The 22,819-nt window shown below is 45.4% G+C and overlaps 1 protein-coding gene across 7 annotated transcripts in view; it reads left to right on the top strand.

The window, feature by feature from the left end:
* The window catches only part of LARP4B (La ribonucleoprotein 4B), an 857,205-nt gene that overhangs the window by 680,156 nt on the left and 154,230 nt on the right, over positions 1–22,819 (top strand). For all 7 annotated transcript variants that reach the window (XM_069211182.1, XM_069211183.1, XM_069211184.1 and 4 more), the window contains one exon: positions 16,536–16,700. In XM_069211182.1, the coding sequence (XP_069067283.1) occupies positions 16,536–16,700 (165 nt within the window). The remainder of the gene's footprint in view (positions 1–16,535; positions 16,701–22,819) is intronic.

Below are 22,819 nucleotides of genomic sequence, written 5' to 3'. Positions count from 1 at the left end.
CGGCTACAGGCCGCGGTAGGCCTCGGTCAATTGTTTACCTTCACACTTAGTCGTTTTTCTGAAGATTTTCTTCAGAGGGACGAACCTGCCAGTCCAATCCGACCTCCTGGAACTCTTCTCCGGGCACGCGTCGCGGGAGCCCTCGGTGGAGATTTTTACCTTCAGACTTAGTCTTTTTTTTCGAGGTGAAAATCCTTCGACTGGGGTAAACCTGGATCTTGATCCGGAGCCCTCCTCGGATACGCTGGCTGGGAGGTCCCGGTCAACTTTGTACGTTCAGACTTAGGCCCTCATTCTGACCTTGGCGGGCGGCGGAGGCCGCCCGCCAAAGTCCCGCCGTCAGGTTACCGTTCCGCGGTCGAAAGACCGCGGCGGTAATTCTGACTTTCCCGCTGGGCTGGCGGGCGGTCGCCTTCAGACCGCCAGCCAGCCCAGCGGGAAAGAGGCTTCCACGATGAAGCCGGCTCGGAATCGAGCCGGCGGAGTGGAAGCTGTGCGACGGGTGCAGTTGCACCCGTCGCGTATTTCACTGTCTGCGCAGCAGACAGTGAAATACATGTAGGGGCCCTCTTACGGGGGCCCCCAGGGGCCCCGCGACCCCCCCTACCGCCATCCGGATCTCGGCGGTCCGACCGCCGGGATCTGGATGGCGGTAGGGGGGGTCGGAATCCCCGCGGCGGTGCAGCAAGCTGCGCCGCCGCGGAGGATTCAATGGGGCCGCGGTACACTGGCGGGACCCCGCCAGTGGTGCCGGTCCGACCGTGGCTTTACCGCCGCGGTCGGAATCCCCATTGGAGCACCGCCGGCCTGTCGGCGGTGCTCCCGCGGTCCTCCGCCCTGGCGGTCAAAGACCGCCAGGGTCAGAATGACCACCAAAGTCTCTTTTTTGGAGATTTTCTTCACCGGGACGAACCTGCAAATCAGGCCGGGTCACGGTTGAGGCAAGCCGGCTAGAGTTGCCGCGGTGGGTCGGTCCCTTTTATGGAGCTTTTTCTCAAAAGTTATCCAAAGTTATCCAAACTTCTGGATCTTCTCCCAGATGTTCTTTTAAGGTTCTTTTGGGGTCCACAGCTCACCCTAAGGTTCCAGAAGCTCTGAGATGATCCTTGGGGGTGTGGACTACAACTCCCAGAATGCACCTGGCGCAAACTCCTTTTTGGCCACTGGACAGTGGTCAGCTGGTGATATCTTCAGGAGTTGCTGCACAGGACTCTGGTTAGCAATTTTTCACCTGTAGCAAACAGGGAGTCCCTCCTTTAACCAGTTGAAGCCAGGCAAAGTCCTTCTTGTGGTGAAGCCGAAGTGTGCAGCTGATGCAGTCCTTCTGAGTGCAGGTTCCAGGTGCAGGCCAGGGGTCCAGCAGGGCAGTCGTCCTTCTCCTTTGGTTCTTCCTTGTTGGAATCTGATGGGGATCTGAGGTGTGGGTGCAGGTCTGCCAGTTTTATCCTTGCTCCTGGGTGAAAAACAGGGGGGTCCTGGTTCTCCAGTCAGAGGCAGGGTCCTTCCCTCTGTGATGACCACTTCCTTGGAAGTGTGGCAAAAATCAATCCCAGGAGGCAACATTCCTCAAAAATCCATCATGGCTGAAAATTATTTTTGGAGGTTACATCTGGCTGAGCCCACCCACTGGTGTGGCTAAAAATCATAAACACACACCTCTCCTGCTCTCTCCTATTCTAATCAAGGGGGCACCTAGTTGTCTGGGGTTGCAGGATGAGGGGGTGTTGCTGGGTTGCTCCAAATGTCCTTCTCTGCCTTTAAAGACCAGTTTGGCAGCCCTCCCCCTTCCTGCCTCACCATCTGCTGAGGGGAGTTCTCCTCCCACAGGCACATCTTTGTTTGAAGCCAGGCCATTTCACACCTCATCAAGGCAGCCTGGCCAGGCTGCCAGAGGTTGGCCAATCAGAGTACAGCAGCAAAAACACTGCAGGGCTGAAGTTGGCAACTTTTTAGGTAAAGTTTAAAACTTTTTACCTGAACAAGTTATATTAAATCCCACAACTGGAAGTTATTATAACAATTTAATACCAAACTCTTTGTATCTGTCACTTAAGGGGACTATGAATGCCATTCACTACAATGAGGGAAAAACGAATTTGGCTGTTTTTACCTCACCAGGGCTTATAAAACTATTTTGTTATAAGGTCCCTGCTTATAGTTACATGGCACCCAGCCCTAGGGGCACATAGGGCACACCTTAGGGGTGCATTATATGTAAAAATAAGGTAGTTTAAGACTTTGGAACTACTTTTAATTTCAAAGTCGAATTTGCATACTTTAATTTAAAAGCAGCCAGCAATTCAGGCCTGCCTTTAAAATGACACTGGGCACCTCAGCAGTGCACCTATGGGTGCACTACCTATGCTGTGGTCCCTAAACCTACATGCCCTACCATATACTAGGGACTTATAGGTAGGTTGACTTAGCCAGTTATAATTAGCCTAATTTGCATAGCCACTGTACACAGAGTACTGGCCCTGGGACTGGTAAGCAGTACCCAGGGCACAGCCAAGGCCAAGAGTCAGCAAACACCAGTACCTGCCCAAAACTTGTGGGGGTGACCAGGGCAAAAAGGAGGACTTTCCTACAGTACCTAAGTACCATATACTAGTGACTTACATGAGGGCACCAGTATGCCAATTGTGGGGTGTGCAAAGTCCTAAGCAACTAAATTTAGAGGGAGAGAGCACAATCACTGGGGTCCTGGTTAGCAGGATCGCAGTGAAAACCGTCAAAACATACTGACAGCAGGCAAAAAGTGGAGGGTAACCATGCCAGAAAGAGGTTACTTTCCTACTCCTGTTCAAGGCGTCTTTCTTTATCATCATTACTTGATGTAAAGTAATGACTTTCCAAGTTTGTCAATAAAAATCCGCTTCAGGGTGTCACCTTTTACTACACCTGAATCAAGGTGATATTGCTTGAGAAGCACAGAACGCCGTGTGGGGAAAAGATTGATACGACTCCGATCTGTGGCTGGGAAATCGACGCGCCGCTGGCTTCGCGCCTGAAAATTGACACACTCCTGTAACACGACCAAAGAATCGACTCACAGAGCTGGAGAAACGACCCGCAGCATTGCTGACGGAGGCTGGTGGGATTGCAATCCGCCCTGTGTGGTTATCGGATCATCGTGCGGCTGGATTTCCGACGCAAACACCGCTGGGCGTGTAAAAACAACGCAAGGCCCACCCGGACCCGAGAGTGCGGACTGCATCGATGCATCGCTGTCCTGCGGAGTGAAGAAACGACGCCCCTGACCCGACGAGAGGAGAAACAATGCAAGGTCCCACGTGTGAGTGTAATCGACGCATTGCAAGCCCTTTTTGATGCACACTCGCCCGTGCGGGGTTATTTTTGACGCACCCAAGGTACATTTTCACGCTAACAGTGTTAGTGTGTGTTTAAAACTACATGAAGACTCTTTTTGCTTTTTAATTTATAACTTGACTTGTGCATTGTGGAGTTTTGTCGTTTTGGTCTTGTTTTGTTTAAATAAATATTTCCTATTTTCTAAACATGTGTTGTCATTTTGTAGTGTTTTCATTAAGTTACTGTGTGTGTTGGTACAAATAATTTACACCTAGCCCTCTGAAGTTAAGCCTACTGCTGGTGCCAAGCTACCAAGGGGGTAAGCAGGGGTTAGCTGAAGGTGATTCTCTTTTACCCTGACTAGAGTGAGGGTCCTTGCTTGGACAAGGGGGTAACCTAACTGCCAACCAAAGACCCCATTTCTAATGGTTTACTTTACTCTGAGGAAAAGCTTGTGCTTAAGAGATGTTACCTTTATGATATATACCATACTCTAAGTGGGTTGTGCTAGAGAGCATTTATGTGATGTACACAATATGGGATTGTGAGCTATTACAGATGCAGATTTGCTCCCTCTGCAGAGAGTTAATTTTTCTAACTTGTGAAATTAATGGGATTGTATTAGTATCCCTTATAGGGAACAGCTTTGGTGGTGTCAGATATTGTTTGTTTTCTGTTCAGAGATTTCTTATAAGGATTCTACAACAATAAGGGTGCTTGTTTACCAAGTCTTTTTTGTACTGTCAAATAAGTTTGATCTACAGTAATTGAGGTGTACATTTACTTTGACCTATGATATGGTAATATCAGATCTTCTAATCTTGGCAGAATGGATACTTTATAAGCCAGAAAGTATCTTCTTGAGGACTTTTAGACTTTCTTTATTTTGATGTTAAAGGGTTGATATTAAATACTCATAAATTTACATATTTTTTTACACTTTAGTGTAGACTATTCTGTGGTGTTAACATGTTCATTGAACACTATCATTTCTTTTCTTAACTTATGTCAGTTTATTATGGGCCCTTAATTGAGATGTATCTCATTGTAGATTCTGTTTAGTCTCTTTTGCAGACTAATTAATATATGTACTCTGTTTGAGTTGTGATAATCTTTTGCACTTACATTCAAGACTTCCTTCTTTTCTTATGGGTTTTATCCTTTTCAGAGTTACCTATTCTCTATGAAGACATTTATATATGTTATGTTAAATGAGGTTAATTATTGAAACCTTATATAGGTACAACTGTTTTCGTTTTTATATGACGTTAGTTGAATTTACACTTGCAGAAGTGTCATGGGTTGAGTTAATCAAAATCGGACGGATTCTCTTTATTTCTGAATCTTGTAAAATTTCAGGTTTTTTCATTATTGATATCCTTTCTAGTTCATCTGTAGACTAGTCTAATTCCTTATAAGTCATATACTGAGCTTGGTTTTTACTACTGTACCAAGGCCCCTTTTACAGTCTTGCTGTTTTATTCAGTTTTGTTATATATATATTTGTGTGTGTATATATATATATATATATGTTCGGAGGCATGTGTAGCTGCAGATACACATGCTATGCACAGTTCCTGCCATCTAGTGTTGGGCTCAGAGTGTTACAAGTTGTTTTTCTTCGAAGAAGTCTTTTTGAGTCACAGGACCGAGTGACTCCTCCTTTTCGGCTCCATTGCGCATGGGCATCAACTCCATCTTAGATTGTTTTCTTGCCGCCATCGGGTTCGGACGTGTTCCTCTTCACTCCGGCTGTTCGATTCGGAAAACTTATAATTCACTGAAATGCGTCGGTATTGTTCTCGATTGCGCCCCATCTTGCATCAATACCTCGGTACCGCGGGGACACACCTTCGGTTGCCCTTCGGGGCACCCGCGCCCAACCTGGGCCTGGTCGGCCCGACCGCAAGAAGTGTTGAAGCCTCATGGACCGGACCCCGTTCCGATTCGGTCCTCGGTGCCACGCCAAGTATCCCTACACAGATCAACATCGGGTCTATAATCTGTGTTTGTCTCCAGATCACCGAGAAGATACTTGTGAGGCCTGCAGATCCTTCCGTTCCAAGAAGACCTTGAGAGACCGAAGGGCGAGAAGGCTACAAATGGCGTCCAAGAACACCGAATGTCTCGATGCGGAAGAAGAGGAGATGATCCACACTGCCATCTCCATTCAAGGATCCGATTCGGACTAGTCCAACGTCGAATGACCACCGACAGCGTGCCAGCATGTGAGTATGCTTGCCCCGACCAAGACCAAACAAAAGGCCTAGGGGACGCCACTGCCGGAACGCCATGGCTCCACCCGGAAAAAAATCAAGCGGTGACCAAGTAACACCTTCGACACTGAAAAAGGCCACACCCGCATCGAAGTCTTCGGACTCGAGTCTAAACACAGTCTCCGAAAAAATTCGACACCGACCTGTTGAGTCGAGACCCCGAAAGTCTCTTTCAGAACAGAGGCCTCCTACCACCCCGGGAATTTCGGTACCGAAAAAACCAGCTTCGGAGCCGAAAAGACGATCATATACTGAGGAACATGGACTTTCAAAAGAGAGCCATAGATTTGAGGAAGAGCTTCAACAAATGGAGGAATTTGATGACAGACAAGCCAGGATACAGATCCACAAGGATACTGGCAAGATCCTCACAGCACCTCCCCTCAAATTTAAAAGAAAGCTGGCATTCCATGGACGTATGGACACTGATAAGCCAAAGGCTAAAGTGCCAAGAGAGCAATCTCCGCCACACCAGTTGTCTCCTGCCCAGTCTCCTCCTCATTCTCCTCAACGAACTGTCTCTCCACCTGCTACACCTACTGCACAGTCTCCCACACACACTATGCAGTCACATCAAGACACAGATCCGTGGGATCTTTATGATGACCCTGTGTCAGACAACAGCCCTGAGTGCTATCCATCTAAGCCCTCTCCACCTGAAGATAGTACCTCCTACAGATAGGTTTTGGCTAGGGCTGCAGCTTTCTACAATGTAAGCATGCACACTGAACCACTCGAGGATGACTTTCTTTTTAATACATTGTCCTCAACACACACAACATACCAAAGTCTACCCATGCTCCCGGGTATGCGCAAACATACCCAACAGATATTCCAGGAGCCGGTTAAAGGACGGGCCATAACCCGAAGGATAGAAAAGAAGTATAAACCACCACCTTCTGACCCAGTATTTATCACGCAACAGCTGCCCCCAGATTCGGTAGTGGTCAGTGCGGTGAGGAAAAAGAGCTAACTCGCAGTCTTCTGGAGACGCACACCCTCCAGATAAGGAAGGTAAAAAGTTTGATGCGGCAGGAAAGATGGTAGCGTCACAAGCAGCCAATCAGTGGCACATAGCGAACTCACAGGCCCTCCTCGCAAGATACGACAGGGCTCATTGGATGAGATGAAGGACATTATTCAACATCTCCCCAAGGAACACCAAAAGAGAGCTCAGCAGGTATAACAAATAACCAGATGAGATCAGCATTAGACTCAGCTGATACAGCCGCAAGAACCATAAATACGGCAGTTACCATTAGGCGCCATGCATGGCTCAGATCATCAGGTTTTAAACCTGAGATCCAGCAGGCTGTCTTCAACATGCCCTTCAACCAACAGCAGTTATTCGGCACACAGGTGGACACAGCCATAGAAAAATGAAAAAGGATGCCGACACAGCCAAAGCAATGGGAGAGCTTTATTCATCCCAATACAGAGGGTCATTTTGGAAGCCTCACTATAGGGGGGGTTTCAGGCCACAGCCCTCAGAGCCATCCACCTCACAAACAAAGCCCTCATACCAAACACAATATCAAAGAGGGGGATTTCGAGGGTCCTTCAGAGGACAATTTCCTAAATCCAGGGGAAAATTCCAATCTGCGAGGCAAGCCACTAACAACAAACAGTGACTTTGCCATCACCTTCCCCCAACACACATCCCCTGTGAGAGAAAGACTGAAAATGTTCCACAATCAATGGTCTCCCATCACAACAGACACATGGGTACTATCAATTATCCAACATGGTTACTGCATAGAATTCACACAATTTCCTCCAGATATTCCTCCAAAAGCGCACAAACTTTCATCGCAACATCTGGCAATGTTACAAACAGATGTGCAGGCACTGTTAACCAAACAAGCCATAGAACTAGTGCCTCATCATCAAAAAGTAACAGGGGTCTATTCCCTGTACTTCCTCATTCCCAAAAAGGACAAAACGCTAAGGCCAATATTAGATCTCAGGACTCTCAACCTCTACATTCAATCAGAACACTTCCACATGGTGACACTGCAAGATGTAGTCCCATTACTCCAACAGGGAGAATACATGTCAACACTGGATTTAAAAGATGCGTATTTTCACATACCCATCCATCCAGCTCACAGAAAACACCTCAGGTTTGTTATACAAGGGAAACGTTACCAATTCAAGGTATTACCCTTCGGGATAACAACAGCCCCCCAAGTATTTACAAAATACCTTGCCGTAGTAGCAGCATACATAAGGAGACAACACATGCATGTATTCCCATATCTCTACGATTGGCTAATAAAGGCCAACACTCAAAAACAGTGTCAACATCACACGTTATGTAATAGATACCCTACACACACTAGGGTTTTCGCTAAATTATAAAAAAATCACACCTGCAACCATCCCAAATTCAGCAGTACTTGGGAGCTACACTCAACACTCAAAAGGCGCTTGCAAGTCCAAGCCCACACAGGGTGCAATCATTCAACACCATGTTGCCAAAAATACAGCCAAATCATCACTACACAGTCCGATTTGTGATGAAACTCCTAGGCATGATGGCATCATGCATCGCAATTGTCCCAAACGCACGGTTACACATGCGGCCCTTACAACAGTGCCTTACAAACCAATGATCGCAGGCACAGGGTCATCTCCAAGATCTAGTGTTGATAGACCGCCAAACATACTATTGGCTTCAGTGGTGGAATCCCACAAATTTAAACAAAGGGCGGCCTTTTCAAGACCCTGTGCCTCACGCCATATGCTTCAATGATTGGGTGGGGAGCACACCTCAAAAATCACAGTATACAGGGACAGTGGGACAGCAAACAAAAGCAGCTACACATAAACCACTTAGAGCTGCTAGCAGTCTCTCTATCACTAAGAGCCTTTCAACCTCTTCTGGCTCACAAACACATTCTTGTCAGAACAGACAATATGACAACATTGTACTACTTAAACAAACAGGGGGGAACACACTCACCGCAACTTTGCCTCCTACCACACAAAATTTGGCAATTCACAACAACATTCACCTAATAGCTCAGTACATTCCAGGGATTCATAATCAATTAGCAGACAACCTCAGTCAGGATCACCAGCAAATTCACGAGTGGGAAATACATCCCCACGTACTACACTAACACTTTCGTCAGTGGGGGACACCTGACATAGATCTGTTCGCCACAAACGAAAACGCAAAATGCCAAAACTTTGCGTCCAAGTACCCACACCCTCAGTCCAAGGGCAATGCTCTATGGATCAACTGGTCAGGGATATTTGCTTACGCTTTTCCCTTCCTCTGCCACTCATTCCATTTCTAGTCAACTAACTGCGTCAAATCAAACTAAAACATATAGCGCCAACCATGGTACACCACACAGTTGGACCTCTCAATAGTACCTCACGTCAAGCTCCCAAACAGGCCAGATCTGTTAAAACAACACAAACAGCAGATCAGACACCCTAATCCAGCGATGCTCAATTTAGCAATCTGGCTCCTGAAATCTTAGAATTTGGCTATCTAAACCTGCCAAATGAGTGTATGGAAGTCATTAAACAAGCAAGAAAACCTACCACTAGGCAGTGTTATGCAAACAAATGGAAAAGATTTGTTTTCTGTTGCCAAGTAAAACACATAACTCCGTTGGATGCGTCCATACAAGACATCGTAGGATATTTACACCACCTACAAAAAGCAAATCTAGCTTTTTCATCCATCAAAATACTTCTCACTGCAATTTCTGCTTATTTGCAAAATAAACAGACAAAATCCCTATTTAGGATACCAGTCATTAAAGCATTCATGGAAGGTCTAAGACGAATCATATCTCCAAGAACTCCACCAGTACCCTCGTGGAATCTTAATATTGTACGTACACGGCTTATAGACCCACCATTTGAGCCCATGCACTTTTGTCACATCCAATTCTTAACTTGGAAAGTAGCATTTCTAGTGGCAATCACTTAATTACGAAGAGTTAGTGAAATACAAGCTTTCACGATTCAAGAACCATTTATACAAGTACGCAAACATAAAGTTGTACTACGCACAAATCCAAAATTTCTACCAAAACTCATTTCACTGTTTCATTTAAACCAAACAGTGGAACTCCCAGTCTTCTTCCCACAGCCAGACTCCGTGGCAGAAAGAGCACTGCATACATTCTATATAAAAAAGAGCTCTAATGTATTACATCGACAGAACAAAAGCATTCCGTAAAACCAAACAGTTGTTCGTCGCATTCCAAAAACCCCATACTGGTAACCCTATATCCAAACAAGGCATAGCCAGATGGATAGTGAAGTGTATACAAACTTGTTACCTGAAAGCTAAAAGACAACTACTCATTACACCAAAGGCACACTCCACTAGAAAGAAAGGAGCAACAGTGGCCTTTCTGGGAAACATACCAATGACCGAGATCTGTAAGGCAGCCACTTGGTCCACACCTCATACTTTTACCAAGCATTACTGTGTAGATGTGTTAGCAACACATCAAGCCACAGTAGGACAGGCTGTACTAAGAACACTATTTCAAACGACTTAAACTCCTACAGGCTGACCACCGTTTTGGGGAGGTTTACTTGTGCAATGTTATCCTATGGAAACCATGTTCAGTAAACACAAGGTTAACAACGACTTACAAAGCCAATCTCAGGGTGTTAAGGTAAGTACTGGGCACTGATTAGAACCACAGGAAGAGGTCACACCGGGTGGCAATGGGGTAGCCAGGTGCAGATGTGCAGGAAGGCATTGGTTGCCCAATGGTTTGGTTCTCGTGAAGACAGGCTGCAGCCTCTGGCTGGGCAGCCAGTCAGGGACAACAGACAGGTAGGTAGTAGACTTGGGGTGCTCAGGGACGTAGGCACACCTTTGGTCCTCTTCTCCTGTTCCCAGGTGTGGTGGATGCAGGGGTGTCTTTAGGCGTCGGGTGTTCAGTCCGGTAGCGCTCACGGTCAGGGGTTTCCTGTGTGTGTTAAGGCTGCAGATGTTTCGGGGGGAGTCCAACAGGGGTGGCTCCAGTGTGGTCTTGAGCTCTTAGGAGCCAGGAGATTTCGTTGGCACCAGTGACCCACCTCAGCTGGGGTCATTGGTCACTGGTGCAGTGCTTGCTGTAGCTGTTGAATTTTCTTTCTTCACAAGCCTGGGGGGAGGGGGGTTGTGTGCAGAGGCTGCAAGTGTCTCGGATGAGTCCCAGGTGGGTGAGATCACACTGGACTCTGTCTCTGGGCAGCTGTGGACCCGCATTGGCACCATTGGTTGGATTCAACTCTGGGCCGTGGATGTCCGGTCCACTGGTCACTACTGGTGTCGGGTTTCTGGGGCTCCAGCAGTTGCAGAGTCCTTTCTTTGGAGTTTCTTGTTGCAAGGCAAGTCCTGTGCCCATGGGAGACTTGAGTCTTTATTGGAGGCTGGAGGAGTTGGCTTCTTGTGGAGTATCTTTCAAGGGGCTAGGTCCAGGTCAGCTGCTTTTTTCTTTTCCTTTTCTGCAGGTGAAATTCTTCTTTGTCCGGAGTCATCTTAGGTTGTCGAAATCTGAGTTCTAGGGTTCAGGGGTGCCTCCTAAGTACTTTAGGGGCGTTACAAGGAGTGCCAGGCAGTAGCCAATGGGCTGACCACCTTTAATGTGACTACACTCTTTTTATAACCACTTCCTCTGGGAAGTGGGCATAACCATAACCCTAGCTGTCTAATTCCTTCCAAGAAAGATGGAGGAATTTTAAAAGTAGTATCCAATTCAGCTCGTCCACCTTAGAGGTGGGTCTGGCTTGGAGTGGACACTCCTAATTTAGCTAATTTTCCCACCTGTACTACCTCCAAAGGTGTGGTGAAGATAAAGGGAGTTGGCCATCTCCTCCATCTGGAGAGACCCGGATCACATTACAAAGGCGGCAAGGCCTTTGTAGCTCCCTGTCCTGGAATGTCAATCCTGCCTGGGAGAGCAGGTCACACCTCTGCCCAATGCAGGCTTTTTGTCTCAGGCCCTCTGGAGCGCTGGCAATCACCTTTTGGGGAGGCAGGTGGGTGCAGAAACGAGTCAGTGGTGGCTGAACTGGTCTGGACCAGTAAGTCAACACACTAGTAGCTGTAGATTTTCAGGGGGCACCTCTAAGGTGCCCTCAGAGTGCATTTTTTGATAAATCAATCACTCGGCTCAATGAGGGTTTGCATTTCTCACATGTTTGATACCAAACATCCCAGGATTCAAAGAAGCCATCATGTAGCTGGGGAACTCATAATGACCAGTGTCCAGCACATGCATTAGAAATGGTTTCCCTGTGCGCTTACTGTGTCTCAGAATCGACAGAGACATAGCACGGGCATATCTTCTCAGACATGTATGCCCTCACATGTGCCTGGATGCACCCTGCCTTACAGGTGACTTACACATGCAGTGATATAGGATCTAGCACAGGTCGTGTTTTCAATTTAGCGTGCACTAAAACATGCAGCTTGCAATGGCAGCTCTTGTGTGAGTTTGGTGAGGGTCTCTGGGGTTGGCACAACTGGTGCCTCAGCCCTCAGAGACCTTCCTTAGTACTCCAGGCCCTATGTACCAGGAGTACCAATTACTAGGGACTTAAAGTGGGAGCTAAAGAGTTTGCCAAGTGTGCAAAATAATTTCAGTTTTGGGGATAGAGATCTGGCACTGGGGACCTGGCTGGGTAGCCGGGACCGAGAGCACTAACAGTCAAAGCCACATCAGAAACCCGACACAAAGTGGTGGCTAACCATGTAAAAAATGGTGCTTTCCTACACCCTACACCCTTGCCTTTGAAAAGGTGCAGAAAGTGGAATTTCCAACACTATCTTTCTCTGATCCACTGGCTTTTCTGGGGAGCAGGCCAACTTTCTTGAACTCATTCTTCACTTTGAATGCAATTTGATCGTTCCACAGCTTGTAAAACATTGAGTAGCGACTGTCTGTTTCTGTATTCTAAAACAAACCCCCTTGACGCAGTGGCTGTATTTGAAACCGTAAATTAAAATAAATTCTACCATAGCTGACAAGCCATATCAAATGTCTGAGGATGCTCTCATACAAGTGACCTCCTTCTAGAAATGAAGACATGGAGACGTCTCCCAACTAGCTCAATCAATTGTCTGCTCATTATCTCCATCAGCCCCACATTGCAACCCAAATGACAGGCAATTATACCTAATGGTGTTCGGGATATGTGACCATTTCAGAAGCATCTCAAGTTTACTGAAGGCTTTCATAATGTGAATGGGCTGCACCAGCCTCAAATTTAACATACTTAAAGCCAAAATTCTTGTCTAGACCCACAATCTTTCCTCTAGCAAATGAACGCAGCCCCTTCCATGTTCTGTGAGTAAACTGAACCAAACAAATAGAAAGAAAACAGAGTAATCTACAACCATGTTTGTAAGTGTGTATGTGGTGCTTTATGGCACAAACAGTGAAAATGCAGTGAATTGGTACACCAACCGAAGAGGGGTTGGACCAGTTTAGAGACCGCCACAAGGCCACAACTAACATGTAAACAGACAGTTTGCCTGTGCTAACTAAACATGAGTAATAATGTTTAAGGCCAAATAATTAAACTGTGATTTTAAATTTAGCAAATTATTTCCAAATCATTTTTTGCACTATCATAGTGTGACGGTCATATACAGATGAAACCAACACACAAGCAACATGTCCGACTCTTGATCATGAGCCATAACAAATTCAACTTGCGAATAACAAATATGTCATGTGACAGTAAAAAACATCAATTCTTGCTATGTCCCAGTTCTGAAGGTTGTCAGCCCATTAGGGACGCGTCTCTTAGTGCATTTGGTGCCCTGGATAAATGGGTCATTAGCAAATACTGCAGTCCACATATAAGTTTCTATTGGGTATTGATCAGGGATAACACCAATGTCCGTCAAAATATTGCCTGTTTTCCTGAACTGCCTTTAAATAGCACTCCTTGGTGTCCAGAACTGTTGACTTGTTTCGTACCTCTCAGTGATTAAGGACTCTCATCAGGACTCAGAAGAGCCTAACAATTACCTTAATTCACCCGAACATTATTGTGGTTGGGCTCTGCCTCTAAGGTGGATATCCTAGGTGCAGTTTGGAAGAGGAACCAGCTGGGCTCGCTGCTAAAAGGAGCTTGGAAGAAGTCTTGGACGAAGCAGCTAGGAAATCCTTCTGGTCTTGTATGGTGGGCACGTCAGTCGCCGATAACACAGACCCCTTGAATTGATGCACAGCATTAAAGGCTGAGATGCAGAGAGTGAATGTAGATGGAAATGCTGGGTTCTGATAGGGGATGGGAGCTATATACTGTGTTGAGATGTAGTAGTCTATAGTGTTGTTTATTTAGCTCTTTTCTAAATTAAGGAACAGCAGGAGTGGTCCAGATGGATGCAGGGATGTCCTTATGAATCCTCTTGTGTAGATGGTGACCTGAGCATTATATCAAAAGCTGGATTGGTCCACATAAAGATACTGAACAAAATCCGCAGAATTGCTTTAAAAACAAAAAAAAAAAAACTTTAGTGGTGATAGGAGATCAAGCCTTGACTAGGGCAATGCATTATCTACTGACATAATGCCTGCATGATGGCATGAAATATGACAGGCATCCAACTTCCACTCCACATCAGGAAGCAGAACCAAAGGCAGAGGTGACAGTAGTTGTGCAGGAGTGGAATGTTCACCTCTTAACAATCTTCTCTCAGTTACCTGCATTGCTCCATCCCTCAAGTGTTTCAGGCCCAAACTAAAACATACTTATTCCAGTGTGAGGACAGCACGCCACCTCAACCACAATCATCTTCTCATGAGTGCTTTTGCAGCATGATCCAACATGTTGATAAACCAGAAAACATTAAACTGACCATGTCTAAAACTACTTAATTCTTGGAACCTGTCTAATAGGCACTTGCCGTCTGTAAGTCCAAAGTGGCCTGTAAGTGTCCAAATGTAAGTCTGTAAGTGTCCAAATGTGCTTGGGACAATACCATTTCATCAGTGCAGGTGTAACATCTGTCAACTCTCCACTTCAAGCATGTTCCATTTATTGTAACTTTGACCACAAGTCCTGGAAGGCAACAATCACAACTTGAATAAGGAGCAGCAGAATTAGTCAATGCACCTGTTTAGATTGCAGTAGTTCAACCATGTACTCCTTTTCCTCTTGCCTTTTACCTCACATGTGGCTCCCTGACAGAAGCCAGCTCAAGAGGAATGAAAAATAATTGTTTGACAAGCATCATTCAGGTATAGGCTTGAATACAGTGCTAAAAAAGCATGTTCTATCGGATGTCTTGCCTTGTAGGGGAGAGGAGAGGGATCATTACCAGAGTTGGTTGGGGTCTGCCCTCCTGTGTGTGACTGAGGTCATTTTGAAATTAGCAAATTTATGAACTATCACATAATGTCTTCCAATTGTTGTGCAGTTTCTTTAATCAAATATTGATGGTGTGACACAATATATACTATAGATTATTACAAAGAGCTGGCTCTCATGTGGAAAATTGTGTCGAGGGATAAAAAACAGTTGGCTCGACTTGGAATCTGTACTATCGATATGCTTAAGTAGTATTTCGCCAACAAATTACCTAGCCAGTACGTGAGTGACCCATGTTATGAACGGTAGTTGTTTTCAATTGTACCTCGTACATAGTTTAGCAGATATTAGTTAGATGGACACAGTGGAAGATTTGAATACACCTTGACTACCAGATTATGTATTTTAAATTATTGGTTTCTTCTTGGTTTGCTAAACTGATCGCTCTTTCACATGATGCTTTGTCAGATATTCATTTTGAATACTAAATTTGAGAATATTTTGTGGGAGCCGCAAAATCCATTCTATGGAGACTCCTCCCATACATGCAGGACAACCACTACTACAATATTCTGCATTAGACGTGTCACCCAGGCCATTAAAACTTTTAAAATAAGTTATATATTAAAGCATAATCCAGGATACAGGTGGCATGGAGAAAATTAAAATAGGATCATAACTGCAATTAGAACTGAGCATTGATATTTCACCACAATACAAGTTATTGAACCACAGTTCTGTTCTGCTGACTCTCTTCTCCTAACTTCCTTCTTCATTCTCCCATGTTTTATGAGATTACATGTGTTCATCTCATCTAGAAGAGCAAAAAATGCATGTACAGATCTGCCACCTATGGCATGCATGTTTAATTGAAACAAGTTGATCTGTATTTGTTGTAAATAAATAAAGGCGTGCTTTGCCGTTTATCACCATTTTCACCATATACATGCTTGAAAGATAAGTGGTCCTTACAACTACTGATATGCACACATTTTCACATCATAAATCTAAGGCATTTTGGGACTCTTAAACATATAAATCCTATTCCCTGCATTGACTCATCATTTTACCCTAAGCCTTTCATACTTATATATATTTGTCAGACATGCAATTGAAATTCCATATATTTATTTAATAATGATTAATGCATTTATTTCTTATATATGTATTATTCCTGGAAGGTTAATATTTTCTTACATGTGTGTAATATTGCCCTAACAACGGAGATCTGAATCAAACTAACCCAGGCAACCAATAATTATCAATATTATTTTTTGTACGTAATCATTTACTTTAAAGATGTTTAGGGAATTTGAGGAGTGAGATGTTCACTGCACACATTATTCTTTCTTCATTGAATATTGCTAAGCAGTTTTCATCATTTGTTTCCCGGGCTAATGTAGCTGACAAATCTTTAATTGTAGTACCTGTGAAGGACATGTGTTACACCCGATCCCTGATTTTTTTTATATTTTCTCTTCAGGAATTGTTTCAGATGACATTTATTTAAAAAAGGCAATGTTTTCTTTAGTATCAAAAGTGTGAGTTGAAAATAGCTTATCTTTTATATTTCTCTTGTTAATGTTTATCGCGCAAAATTGCTGTATTTTAGTTTTGCTTTGTGTGCTCAAAGTTTTTCTTTACTTCATCTGTTAGAGAGGTCAGGCGCAATCCCCTCCACCTCCAAGGCCGCCATCTCCTAGCTTTGAATTGGGATTGTCAAGCTTTCCTCCTTTACCTGGGGCTGCAGGCATTTTAAAGACTGAAGACATGTTTGAAAGCAGATTGTCCAATGTCGCACTAGGATCTTCAAAAGAGAAGGCAAGTAGCCTCTTAAACTTTTGTTAATTTCTTCATAATTACTATTTACTTGCTAGAAAAGCAGTAGTTTTTGTTATTTTTTATGGATACTATTTCCACTACAATTTTTAATCACTAAAAGAGCCCAGAAAACTATCTCAGAACCTGGCGAGTTTTTTTTTTTTTTTCATCTTGCAGAATTTGTATGTGTTGCTTTATATTCCAGTTTATAAAGGCGCAACATGCTTATGCTCTCACCACCAGTTTCTGTGCCACAGATGTAGGTACTTCAAATTGCTGCGAAGCAGGTCTGTTTATGTTTGAATGGTTGTTCTAGTACATTGATTGTTTAGATTTTTTTTAAATCTCTTGGTAAGTAACCCAAGGCCATCAGTGTTTGCGTACTATAATTAGTTCATCCATAGATTTTTGATGACTGGCCCACACCCCTTGTCACTTTGTTGTGATAGCAAATGCTGCTGTGTAGGAAGCTGGCTTTGTATATGTTATATAAAAATGAGGTATAGTGTGCACAGAGTCCAGGGGTTCCCCAGAGGCCTAACAGAGGCTAGAGTAGATCATGCTAATGCTTTTTTTTTGTGGTACTGTGGTCAAGCAGTTAGGCATATCAGACGGTAGTTCAAAGCATTTGATGTATACACACACACAGTCAAGAAATGAGGCACACTCTCAATGAGTAACTTCAGGCCACTGTTTTTATATAGCAAAAATATATTTTGATACTTTATTTCTAGAACCAAAGGTTTCTTTGTTTCAGATAAGTACAGTTATAAGTTTGTATCAAGCTTATATAATCAAATGTACTTTGTTTAGGTTTTGCAGATAACAGTTTACAAGTAAGTAACAATTTTCAATTTCACAAATACAGTGCAGTTTCTCATTGGAACTAATGCAGTCATAGCAGGGTAAGTGTTAGCACATTTTCAGGTAAGTACGCAACTTACGATCCCAGTCTTCGGGGGTTATGATGTCTACAGGTCAAAGTTCAAGTTGACCCCAAATCTGCACCACAAGGCCATCCGGGTGCAGAGGTCAAAGTTGGTGCTGTTTTTTTAATGGAATCCTATCAGGACTGGGCGCACTCAGAAAAGAACTGCTTGCACATAAGTACTTGCGACTCCCAGGTAGGCTTAGATGAGCATCACAGGGGGGCCACAGGTCAGCACCAAACACACCCCCTCAGCGGCACAGGGGAGGCCAGGTGCAGGGTGCAAACACAGCGTAGAGTGCCCAGTGCTTTTTAATGGGGGAACCCCAGGGGTCACAAAGATGCTGCAGACTGGGTCCAAGGAGTTGGTGCAGAAAAACAAAGGCTGGACAAGTAGTTGAGGTGGCCGCTGGATGTTGCTGGACCGTCTGTTGGATTCCCCTCGGCCAGGGGCCTGCAGGTGCAGGGCTACCTTTGGGCGCCGGGAATCCTCATCAGCTCCGGTTGTGGTCGGGGAGGGGGGGGGCCTCTGGATTTAGGCTGCAGGCTTCACCGTGTTGGCCTGGACCGGTGGGCCTACTGGACTCAGGCTTTGGGCGACAGGGGCATAATGTGCAGGGCTCGCTGATCCGGGGCAGTTCTGGAGTCCTCTTTGGATATTTCTTGTGTACAGGGCCTGCTGTCCTCTGAAGCTCTTGGTCCTCTGGTGGGCAGGCATTCCTCTGGGGGTTTGTAAGAGGTCACTGGTCCTGCAGGATGCTTCACCTTTTCAAAGCAGGAGTCTTGAAGCTGCAGACAGGCCAAGTCAGTTGTTGTCCGGAGTTTTCACTGCTGGAATCTGTTCTTCATTCCTTCTTCTTCTTGAGGTCGCCAGGAATCTGAAGAGCAAGGTTCAGGGGTGCCTATAAATACTAGCTTTAGGGGCGTTACAAGTGTCAGAGGGCAGTAGCCAATGGCAACTGTCCCTGAGGGTGGCCACACCCTTCCTGTGCCCACTTCCTTTGGGGAGAGGGGCACATTCCTATCTCTATTGGCTACGTTCCTCCAAAGCAAGATGAAGGATTCTGCAAGGAGTGAGTCACTTCAGCAATGGACTGCTCCTTGTTTTTCCTAATTTTCCCGCTGGACCTTTCCACCAAAGGTGGGGCCTGGTCCAGGTGGCAGGCATCTCCACTAGCTGGGTGGCCTGGGGCACTGTAACAGGAGACCTGAGCCTTTGAGGCTCACCACCACAAGTGTTGCAGTTCCTGCAGGGGGGGGGGGTGAAGCACCTCCACCAAGAGCAGACTTTGTTCCTACCCCCAGAGAGCACAAACTCTCACCCATGGTGTCAGAAACTTGTCTGTTAGTGGCAGGCTGGCACAGACTGATTAGCCTTACACCTAAGATGCCCATTGTGTGCATTTTACAAGAAATCCAACACTGGCATTAGTGTGGATTAATTGTGCTGAGAAGTTTGATACCAAGCTCCCCAGTCTTCAATGAAGCCATCATGGAGCTGTGGAGTTTGTAATGACAAACTCCCAGCCCGTATACTTAATATGGCCACACTACACTTACAATGTCTAAGAATGGACTTAGATGCTTAAGGAGCATAGTGCTCATGCAGCTATGCCCTCATCCGTGGTATTGTGCACCCTGCCTTGGGGCTCTAAGGCCTGCTAGGGGATTGAGTTACCTTTGCCACAGGCAGTGGTTGGTTATCATGGCACCCAGAGAGGGATGCCATTTCGACGTTACCTTTTTCTCCCGAACAGCACACACAGGCTGTGGTATGGCAGTGTGCATGTGTTTGGTGAGTGGTCTCTTAGGGTGGCACAATAGATGCTGCAGCCCTTAGGGACCCTCCAAGGCCACAGATACCTTTTTACAATGGCATCACAGGGAAAGCCAGGGCTACTGAGACTGTCATGGTGGTTGAGGTCGTATTCCAGTGGTGTCCAAGGGCCCGGCCTACTATGGCTCTGCAAACTGGCCAAGTATAACCCCTTCAACATGTGACTCTTGATAAATCAAGGGCTAGAAGTCACAGGCCTCTCAGGGTGATAATGCTGGCTACATGAGCTTAACAATCAACCAACACAGTAATTTCAATGTCTAGGCAAATGCTGACCTTTTAGGGAAAAAAGTACTTTTTAATCACACAGTAGTTCTGAGCGCTACCCAGTCCAACTTAGTGTACAGGGAAGTAATAATGGGTACAGTTCCCCTTCTGTCCCTGCTCTGGCAAAGTTCCTTTGAGCTATCCCATCCAGGTCTCACCTTGACACCACTCCCTTTGATGTGTGCTTCTCCTTCCCCACCTAGTAGCAGGGTAAATGCATGAATCTGGTGCATTTTTTATTTCCCACACAAGTCAGGTGCACACACAGTTCAGGGTTTCTTTCTGCATTTATCCCTTGAAGTATAGTGTATATGTGATAGTCCTCTCTTGCTCCTCCAGAGTGGATATGTTGGCACTGTCACACTCCTGCAGGTTGTGGTCAGAGCGAAGTAAGGTGGTCCTAGGGGCAGCTGGGTAGGCCAGGTGCAGGCTTCCTCTCTGTCGATGCAACTACCTGCTTAGTGAATGCAGTGACCATGGCAGATGCAGCCCCAACGAGGCAGATATACTTGAAAAGGTTCCCACCAGGGACCATTGGTGAGAAACAAGTGAGATCCTTAACAAAATTGGTATGGTGACATAAATTCATATGGACTGTTGCACATAAGGGATCAGCAGACAAATCACCCAAATTTGGAAATGACACCGATTGTTGTCTTAGAGGAACGCAAGGGAAAATTCTCCCTATGGTAGAGGAAGCCTCATGCTTCATCATCGGCGACTTCTGCCCACCCTGTTAGGACAGTGCTTCCCGGATAGATTTGACCTCCTGGTCGATCGCGATTAGATGGAGTTCTTAGATAAAAGCTACTGGACAGAAGGGGGATCTAGACAAACTAAAAATACCGTGAGGACTACCAGTATATTTTATCATTATTCATGGTGACCACAGGTCTGATAAAAACCAGAGTTTGATGGTAATGCTGAGAGTAGTGGCTCAGCCCATCTCAGATAGTAGACATGTTTCTGCCATAACAAGGAGAATACCTAGGTCTGGGGCTTTCCTCGGGGCTAAAGATTGCTAACAAAATCAGCATGCTGAGTGCGCCCCTCCAGGTTATGTCCCAAGACTTCTTGTCTTTAAGGCATAGGCCTCTGCACACATGCTTAGCTTAGTCCAATTATAGGAACAAAATAGAAGTCAGAATGCCAGATGCATGGACAGTCAGGTACTTAGGGCATGGAATCATGTTTGCATACCATTCAGGGGATATTCCAGTCCCATCAGTGATATCTGGGGCCATATAGTCATGGAAGTGGAGTTGGATGGCTTAAACATGGGAATCTGACTGGTGACTGAAGTTACTTTGGGGACTTTGAAGAAAGTTTGGCACAAAATCAACCCGCAAAATCTGGTCAAGTTTAATTTCATGATTTGGAACTCCAAAGAGGTCCGCATAAAACCAGAAGATAAAAAAATGTAAAGAAGGTAAGGCACACAAAACTAATACAATTAAACCACTTAAACCAAGCACCCCCTACAGTATATTTAGATACATAATCGAGAGACAAAAACTGGTCACAGTGTGAAATTAATGTCATATCTTTGAATGTCCCAAGTAGAAATTCTCAGTAAAGAACGCTTTCGGTACACCTGTGCTGGAAGCCATGTATTAAAAAATACCTGATGTCCTAGTGGCTTGCTTATCCTCATGTACTGTCTGAATGCTGTTGGGTTTTGTTGTATGGCAAAATCAATAAAATGTGTTAATATAAAAGAAAGCTTTTAGTAAAGAGCAAAGTTCATGTGGGAAAGGTGTTTGGCTGTCCCAGTTTGATACATAGCAGTTGGATCTTCATAGTGGGTCAGGTGGTGTTGAACGGTTCTGCATATGTTGTCGTCCACGCCTGAAGTGATGTTGTGGTATCTATAAAGGGGGCACTTTGGTGAGCTGATATCAGTTATTTTTCTTTCCGTGCCTACTAGCTCTGATTCTGAGAAGAGCTACCACTCCATCATTTTTTGACTCTCCTTTTTCAATGTTTTGTTGAGAATTTTATAAGATTTCCTCCTGGTGCGTAGATCATGTCATCTAGGAAGACAAGATACAAGCCTTATGGAGCCTGACATCGGCCGATGTCGTTGATGGACCCGCACCGTGTTTGCCTGTGGTGTCTGGAGCATGACCACAATGCAAATTTGTGCTCCGATTGCTGCGCTGTGCACCCAAAGGTTTTGAGGGAGCGATCCCTAAAGCTCATGGCAGTCTGGCAGTCAACTCCACTCAAAGTCCTGAGGATGGTTGAGTAAGTCAAGGCACAAGAAGAAGAGCAAGAAGTCAAAGAGGTCTTTGACTTCGCCTCGTCCATCAGCCGATGAGATGAGTGAGCGCTAACATTTAAGGCCTTGTTCCTTAGAGCATTCATCTGGGCCCACTTCACGCCTCCCTGACATTCTGGGGGCTGGAGCAAACCCCACCCAACTGTAGGAGTTTTAGGAGGCCATACGCCTCATTTTTTGGCGGCCCCTCTGACGTGCCTTTCGGGCCACTGGTGACTGAAGTTAATTTGGGGACTTTGAAGGGGAACTCATCTGGTTCCGCACCGGCAGCTTAGGCACCAGAGGGCCCCTTGGATCCAGACTGGTGCTGGTCGTACCAACTCAACCTTCCCTGGCGACGGCACCATTGTTGATGCGCCTGCCGGCGGCACCATCCCATTTGTGATTCTCAAATCTGAAACGGATCCGAAGGGGCATCGCATCTGGTGCCAGCGGGAATCTTGCTTCCTAGATTGAAACCTGAGCCCTAGTCTCTTGGGCTATGCCTTGGGGAGGATTGGGAGGGGTCCCTGGACCCTGCAGAATAGCATCCCTACAGAGAAGACCCAACTATGGACTGGTGTGAGGACCTTGCTGAAGCCAGCGGACTGGATACTTCTCCAGATGCTGGTCTTCTTTCTCCCCCTACCATGGCTACGGAGGGGGGAGCATCATATGGTGATGACAACAAGTTTGCACAAGCTTTTGCTAGTTGGTGTCTGGATGGTAAAGCAGCCGAGCAGTACATGACAAGTATGTTGAACTCAAGAGAATGCTAGATGGTGATTTTTGTGTTTTTTAGATTGCTGAAGTCAAGGAATTAAGAA

The sequence above is a fragment of the Pleurodeles waltl genome, chromosome 10 (assembly GCF_031143425.1).
Source record: "Pleurodeles waltl isolate 20211129_DDA chromosome 10, aPleWal1.hap1.20221129, whole genome shotgun sequence".
NCBI lineage: Eukaryota > Metazoa > Chordata > Amphibia > Caudata > Salamandridae > Pleurodeles > Pleurodeles waltl.
The sequence above is the reverse complement of the archived record's forward strand: the minus strand, read 5'-3'. Positions and strand labels throughout refer to the sequence as shown.